This window comes from Amblyomma americanum, chromosome 7 (genome assembly GCF_052857255.1).
Source record: "Amblyomma americanum isolate KBUSLIRL-KWMA chromosome 7, ASM5285725v1, whole genome shotgun sequence".
Taxonomy (NCBI): Eukaryota; Metazoa; Arthropoda; class Arachnida; order Ixodida; family Ixodidae; genus Amblyomma; species Amblyomma americanum.
The window spans coordinates 57,286,328-57,294,433 of record NC_135503.1 but is presented as its reverse complement, the minus strand read 5'-3'; the positions used below and the strand labels follow the sequence as shown (position 1 = coordinate 57,294,433).

General features: G+C 50.6%; 1 protein-coding gene across 2 annotated transcripts in view; it reads right to left on the bottom strand.

The window, feature by feature from the left end:
- Positions 1-7,798, bottom strand: part of LOC144099175 (uncharacterized) — a 135,730-nt gene extending 127,932 nt beyond the window's left edge. Inside the window, exon 1 of one of the 2 annotated variants that reach the window (XM_077632307.1) lies at positions 7,032-7,798. In XM_077632307.1, the coding sequence (XP_077488433.1) occupies positions 7,032-7,440 (409 nt within the window). In that variant the 5' untranslated portion in view covers positions 7,441-7,798. The remainder of the gene's footprint in view (positions 1-7,031) is intronic. The other variant, XM_077632306.1, reaches the window with a different exon arrangement.
- Between the last annotated feature and the right edge of the window lie 308 nt (positions 7,799-8,106).

Sequence of the window (8,106 nt, the reverse complement as noted above, 5' to 3'; positions counted from 1 at the left end):
TAATGGCATTAAAAAGGCTCGGGAGATAAGTCTAAAATTTTACTCATGTGCAGACGTGTAATATGAGCGTTTGTTCAAAGCAGCCACTAAGCAACCACTTAATTAATCAATTAAACGTATGCTCAGTCTATACTCTATAGCCTGCTGTTGCTGATGACGTTATGATGGCCCATATGAGTTCCAGCTTTATATGAGCATGTTGTAATTTATTCCAGGCTTGGATTTGTCTTCCATTGCCTGCAATATGTAGCTTTGGCGCTTAAAATACATTCCTTGATCTGATCCTTCCTGTGTTGACTCTCAGCGTTTAATTGCTTAACTGAGCTGCAACCTATACGTAACCATCTGGACATTTAAACCGACGTGGGCATGTGCAGCGGGTGTCATCATGTTACAGGCAACGCGTTATACCTGCTGGCAAGCTTAACAAAGATGCCGTGAGAAGTAAAATCTCGCAGCAGAAATCAGCTTGTACACAGTGAAGACCGACGTAAGAATCAGAAGAGCGAACTTATTGCAAACTTTCCTTCGTAACCGCGAAATACAGGGAAATATGAGGGCTGGCTTAATTCTCAGTGGGACCAGCGAATCCCTTGGAAAACCGAAGTTCCGACGTTACTCCTCCTCCGCTCACTATACGCGCTATCCCATTCGCTGGAACATAAATGTGCAACATAAATGTGCACACTGCTTTTCCGCTGCCTTAAAACAGCGAGATGCGACTCCTTGATGCCGTCTTTTCGGAGCCTTTTTCTCCTCTTGTTGTTGTTAGCCTATTAAAAGATGGCACATACCCACACTTCTCTACAGGTTACGACAGCATATTATCGCGTGATTTCGCGAGATCGAATCCCAGGCACATTTCGATGGGGGCGAAATGCGAAAGCGCCCATGCGCTGTGTGACGTTATGGTGCACGTTAAACACACCCCGTCATAAATTTCCGACCATGACGTCCCCTATTTCAAACGTGCAGTTTGGGGTCGTTAAAAGCGAGATACCGTGTTGTACAGAAACTAATTCCGAGTGGAAAATGAGGAAAATAAAAAAAGCACGTTGTTTGCTATACGGTTTTCGTTGCGGCCTTTTCTTCGGCGTAGAACAAATCTCGTGGAGCAACCCCCCCCCCCCCCCCCCCCCCCTAGACTGTCCAGAAGATCTGAATTCGAGATGTAATGCACCTTATATATTGCATCGAACATTGTACGAGCGGTAAAAAGGAAGATGCATTGTGGGATGGGTGATTTTATATTTTATTTACGTTGAACTGACAACAAACTTCCTATAGTGTACCGCCAGCCCAAATTACTCCTTACGGCAAGTGTTCGAATTGAGGGAAAACAAAAATGTCGTTGAGACGTTAAGAGGCGAACAGATTAGATAATTCCTGGCCACTAGTACAATTACAAAACAACTTATACCGAGAATAATGGTGACACTCGGCACTCGGTCAAATGTGGAACGGGAAACAGCAGCTAATATACGGACAACACGGACGGGCTAAGGTGACTCTATAGAAGGAGCGAACAGGAGGCGGCGCCCGCGGAAGTAACAGACTTGTGGCGCATGCGACCGTGACAGCGTTGCCGATGCTGCGCGAGCGGAAAGGAGAGCGGAGGAGGGAAAAGCTAGAAGAAGGAAACGTTGACGCCGAGAGAAAAAGAAATAAAACGAATGCGAAAAACGAAGCGAAAATTGAATTTCAGAAGGAAGCGGCACCCGCCTCGGTTCCTTCGGCCCGAGCGGCGATGGGCGAGTCAAGCAACACCTGTCACTTCCTGGCGCGCGGCACAAGCGGAGACTTGCGCAAGAGCAGAGTCACCACACAAATGGACGAGCGAGGTTCCTTACAGAGTCGGGATAGGCGTTCCGGAGAAACTGTGCGGGTTGAGATCTGGTTGGTTTATGTGGGTTTAACGTCCCAAAGCGACTCAGGCTATGAGAGACGCCGTAGTGAAGGGCTCCGGAAATTTCGACCACCTGGGGTTCTTTAACGTGCACTGACATCGCACTGTACACGGGCCTCTATAGAATTTCGCCTCAATCGAAATATGTGTTTATATGTGAAGTTTAACGTACCGCAGCGACATTAAATGCCACAGTGAAAAAGGGGGGGGGGGGGGGGGGGGGGGCTTCGAACTAATTAATGCCGCACGGGGTTTTAAAAGGATGTTGAGAACTGCATGCAATTATTGTTCATAGTAAAGGCTAGATATATGGCTCTTTCTAGGTATATTAACGTATGTGCGTCCGCGAAAAAAACACGTTTATGGACGATAAAATTGAATTTGAAAATTCTGCCACCCCTCGATACTAACTCGTGGCCGAGAATAGCCGGTTGCCGCCGGTTTGGATTTATAGGAGGTTTATGAACAACTTCCGCGATCCGCGCACAATATTTTGGTGTCGACGAACGCAGTTTACATGCCAAATCAAGCGGTGCTGGCGACGTCTGTATTTCGTTTTTGGCCCTTTTCTAGCTACAAAACCTACATTTTCGGGGAGTGTGCTCTCATTGTCGTTATAATGCCGTAGTCTATCAAGTACATCCTAACTTTAACCTGTCCTCAGTCTCCCTTTAAGTTGCGCTAACTTCGCGCAATACAAGGCGTTTTTGCACATCGCCTACATTGAAATGAGGCCGCACCAGCTGGGATTCGATCCTGGGACATTAGGATCAGCATCCAAACGCCAAAGCAACGAAGCCAATGCACCGGGTTGCAGGTTGAGATCTGACACAATTCAAGGCCCGGGAAGTTACTTTGTGCCATTCTGTGAGCAAGTATAGACTAGGCGAGACCTAACAACTGACCTAATGTTCCGTGAAAGCCTTTACCTTAGGGAGCGTTACCTGGCAGACATTTTTGTTCTTGTGTCTACTGAGCATGCAGGTAGCGAAACTCAGCTTTAATGCCGGAAACATTCCCGACAACGTAAGCGACATATAGTGAGGGCTTATTCAGCAGTATACTCTATCTGTATACGTACGAACCGTCCGGTATGCAACTTTCATTGAGGAGTTACGCCGAAGGAGTAATTACTCATTCTACTTCAGTTGGAGCGCTTTCATCCGACACTGTGAGCTGTTTCACTTTTTACTTACATACGGCGCACGATTGGGTGTGTTACGCTTCACGTAACGCTGGAATGGAGGCGCGTAATAGTTCCTACTTCACCACTACAGTGCAGCACGACGCAAACTGCTGTCGCTAAGCGTATAAACAACCACGCAGTAAGCAACGTACCTGTATTTACGCCCGGCTTTTCTTAAATATGCCATAAACGAGCGCCCTTGATACTTACAGCAGGTGTTCGATTTACCCCTCAAACTTCAGAGTTACATGAAGGCGTGTCTCGGGTTCACAATAGCACTCAGAAGCCTTGGCGGGCACAATCCTTAACGCCGCGTTAGTCTGCACAGCACCGCACTGTTCGCGCGCCCACTATTACCAAGCTGCGCCCATGACTGCGCGAAGCCGGAAGCTGGCTTTGGGAGGCGCGCGGGGAGCGCGTACACACACGGTCGCGTTTCTCTAATCGAGCCAATTCCGGCAACCCGTCTTTCAGTCAGCAGCGCGCGACGGAAAGCGCACGACGTAGAAGAGGAGGAGGAGGAGGAGGAGGAGGAGGAGAGTGAGGAGGAAACAAGCCTGCGCAGGGCTGCGGGTTGTTATAGGATGCGGCGTTTCTGCAGGCATCCCGCATTTCTTCTCCGAGCGCCTATATATGCATGCGGATACAGGCAGCCCAACACGCACGCACGCACGCAAATACGTCGTCGCCGACTTCCAGAAGTGACGAGGGTGTGAAATGGTCCGCCTGGCAGCTTGAATGCGACGCTCTAATTAAACCGCGGTTTTAACGTGGCCGGAGTATTGATCAGAGACGCACGCACGCACGCGGGCCGCCGCTCTCTGTACACGGAGCTCTCGGAGAGACGAAGTGTGCTTGGTTCGAGAGGAACGTCGTAGTCTTCGTCAGATCCCGTCGTCCCCGCTCCACCCAAATGCACACTGGCTTCCCGCCGCGGTATAAGCGGAGGCGGGAAGCTCGCTAATGGGAAGCTGCGTCGAAGAAAGCTCGGGCTTCAGCCGTGGCTTCCGCGTAGCCGCGTGCCTAGCTGGGTATGCGAACACCCCGGTGTTTGCGGGGCGCCCGGAACGTATACTATTAGAGATTGCGGCCGAAGACACGACGGACCACACATGTCCCGGAAGATGCGGTGTACGCACGTCTAGTGTTCGGCAAAGTAAAGCTTCTGCGCAGTACAGCGAGCACTAAAACTACTCAAACGCGTGGCCATAGCGCTGTTGCTACGATCGGTAAGAGAGGGCTGTTTGCAATATGTATACCAAGTTGTGTAGCTAACAACATGCGATGCAGGTTTGGACGAAAATGTGCGAGACACTGAGGTCAGGGCTGCGCATCAAAGATCGATTGATTTGGACACCGCTGTCGATTGATTAGTGCGCAAAAAAAGAGAGATACTTCTTGGAATAGTGTATGTGAATGTGGCGACTTCCCAATACACAATATACAGGCAAGCGTATATACAGAAGGCGTATTAACGCGCTTTAGGACAGGAACACCCCTTGTAATAAGTCGACGGAAGAGGACATTGGCGAAAAAAATTATTTTCCTTGCGCCCAAGGCGCCTTGCATGCGACTTATTAAGTAATTGTTCCAGCTGCACGCTCAGAATAAGGATGCCTATAAATATTTCATGTTGCATCAATAGATGATAACGGATTTAGATCTTTTAAGGAACGTTGAGTTCCATAAATTTTCTACTGCCGCTGTACGCTTCATTACCATCTCCATTCCTTAAAAAATGAAGAAGCATTATCGTTCCAAACGTAGTTGCCAATGCCCTTACGTCTCAATAGAAACCTCGGAAAGCCTGCCTCCACGGTCGGCGTCTCGTCACCCCAGCGTTGTATTTTGGGTTGCCAGAAATTAAAAGAAGTTAACTGGAAGCACGCAGAAGCCCTCCTATATAGAAACAAATTTAACTCAGCATCCTCCGGCATGCAGTTACATGAATACCACGAAGTTTCCCGTCACAACCTGGCGATGACAATGACATCCCCTGCGCTCAGATATAGAAAACCGATAAAGATTCTTCAGTGCAGAGTAGTTCATATTGTTGCTATTTGAAAGAAAGCCCTGAATAATGCACAAAACATATCCAGGTTCGGTACATCACGAAGTAACAGTGTACCCTGTTGAAATATCCATGCAATGAAGCGCTCAGCGTGGGAAACATGTGATATATCGAGTACGGAATAGAAAAAAAGATGTATGACTTCATATGAGATATGAAAAAAGATATATAGTCGTATAGTGCCTACACCGCACCTCATGCTACAAAATTCCAGACCCATAGAATAAACCAGAAGCTTAAGTTTTCTAGGTTTATCTTTTGCGAGTATATTATGACACGAGCAATGCGTCTCTACCTTTGTGTGAGAATTAGGAGCTCAGTGCAATACTGCCCTCTATTTTACTTGCGCTAGCCTTAAGTTCTCGTCAATCACAACTTTCTCTGAGGGCTGCATCTAACGAGGGAGCGTTAATTAACACGTTACGAGGGTGTCATTCCTTAAAACAATACACACGGTGTCCCTCCTAAATGAGAAAATTAAAAGGGGGAACGGGAAAGAGAGAAATTAATCCTGGCGGCACCGAGACGCAGTGGCAAAACAACCTGACAGAAAATTGCGATGGCACACTGTCTGCTATCAAGATTCTTTTGCGCCAACCAAGCGGTGAGTAGAAGAGTTATAAATAAATGCACACACCTCCAACATTGCAATTTCGGTGTTCGTGTGTTTATTTTCGAAACGCGAGTCCCAGCGTACGCAAAGAGATGCAAACAAACAGTGTTATAAACGACGACACTGAGAACGTTTACACTCTTATGAAAGTCAGTTCAAAGTGCTTTTTGAAAAACTCACAGCTATACGACTAAGAGATTCTGTAATGAATGAGAACGTGCTTGTGCAATTTACTGAACCAGAATGCGCCTGTGTTCCATGAGGAGTTGAAACAGATGTATCAATTCATTCGGTGTTTGAGCCGCCGTAAAAATCATTTGGCGTATCGCTCAGGCAAAATACTGCCCCTGCACAATGTCTGAGGAAGATTGGTTTGCGTGCTTATAGATCATGGCGGCCCTAATTTATGAGGACGTTACAAGCGGCAATTCATGACGGTGTAAAATTTAATGATACGACTGCTCTGAAATTATCTGGACTCATTCAGCATAAGGTGAGAAGTACAAGTGTTCAGCTCTCAGCACTAAGTGCACGAAAGAATTACTGTTCCGAGCGAAAAGCACCAAAGGTGGAGCAATTCGCTGAAGCCGTCACATTGACGACAGCTCATTCCTCACGCTCCTGTCAAGTAAAACTGAGAAGCCGGCGTATGACAATCGACCACGACGTGACAACGAGCTCACTACAATCAAAGTATTGCAAATATTGAAAAAGGTTTCCAATATTGGGCGTTAAAAACAGCCCAGTGGCGACAAAGTTCTGTTATTTCGTTGATAAGTCACACCATTCGTCGCAGAAAAAAATTACAGATGGCTTCAGAGCTATCGAAACTGAACGTTGAGTAAAGAAGCTCAAGATCGCTGTTCATGACAACTGTGACACCGCAAGCTGAAAGTATGGGAACCACTCCTTTGAGTTAAGTCAACCGATAATGACACATCTCTTACGGCGCCGGACCAAGTTAGAACTACATTCATTCCTTTCTCTCAATGCAAAACTCAACGTGGATGACAACTGGCTCACTATACCGGGGTGTCTTGGCATACGCCACGGCTCTGTCCTCCGATGACAGCCTCGGTTCATTAGCGTTGCACCCTGCAGACCGAATTTTCGGCACGCGACGAAGTGGCACATCGCACAGTTTCTGCCACGGCGTCGTCAAACAGCGCACGTGCTCGTCAACGCCATCAGGTGGGCGGGAAAAAAAAAAGAAAGGCGGGCGCCCAGTGGGGGGAACCAGAGAAACGAAACTCACCTCTCCCACTCCTGCCGACGAATCTGAGGTCGTTAAACTTGGCCACTTGGTTCTTGACCACGGCCGAGGCGTTCCTCAGTTCGGCGCAGTAGTTCTCGTCGTTTCCCGCTCGTAGCGTGACCAGGGTCCCGTCGCAAACGTCCCCGAGGGTGACCACCTTGAACGCCACCGGCAGCGTCTTGTTGGAGCGCCAGTGGCTCGGCAGCACAGAACACACCATGTTGGGGCTGCCCGTGCGCATCAGCTCGCCCGGGTGCTCGGCCAGCACTTGGGTCAGGGCCCGCTCGCCGGGCAACACGAGTTCGGCCATCCTCCGACGCCGCTGGGACGACGAGGAAGCGTGTGGGGCCTGGTGCGTCGTCGGCTGCTGGTCGCCCTGCTGGTCGGCGGCGGCCGCCGGCAGATGCATTGAACGCTCCGAGCCGCCAGGCACGCGCACGCGCACTCGCCCTTCTGAGGTTTGCGGGCTCGGCCCGAATCGGCCGTCTGCCAGACCGCACCACCGCACCGCCTAGCCCTCCTCGCCCTCGTCCCCCACCTCTCGCGGCCACCCGCGGACCCTCTCGCTCAGCAGTTCCCCTCTACCCCGGGTTCTGGCCGGTTCTACCCGTGCTCTCCACTCCTTCAACTAGAGAGAGAAAAGCAAGAGAGGCGCCCCTTTCTTCCCATCACCGCCGTGAAGAGGAGGAAGAGCTCGCGCCGCGGTGCGGGCAGCGCTGGAAGCGGCGGCGGCGGCGGCGCGGGCGCGCCTGTTGCGTGATGTGTGTGCGTGCGCGCTCGGCGTGTGGGTGTGCGGGGCTGCCGCAGCGGTGCGAGAGCGCGCGCGAGGGGGCTGACGTGCAAAACCGCGCTGGTTGGCGGGGAAGCTCGCCCGGAGGAGGAGCGGTCTGGGCGCGCGGGGCGGTCTGCCGAGGCCGGAGAGGCCGGCTCTCCGCGCCGGCGGCCGCGCTGGGAGGCCACCGCTTCTCCCCTCACCGATGCCGCCGACGGTAGCGGCGGCGGAGAACGCGTGCGGCCGCTGCTGCTGCTACTCTCCTCGGTCGCTACCGGTCGTTGGCGGCGGGCGGCGCGTGCT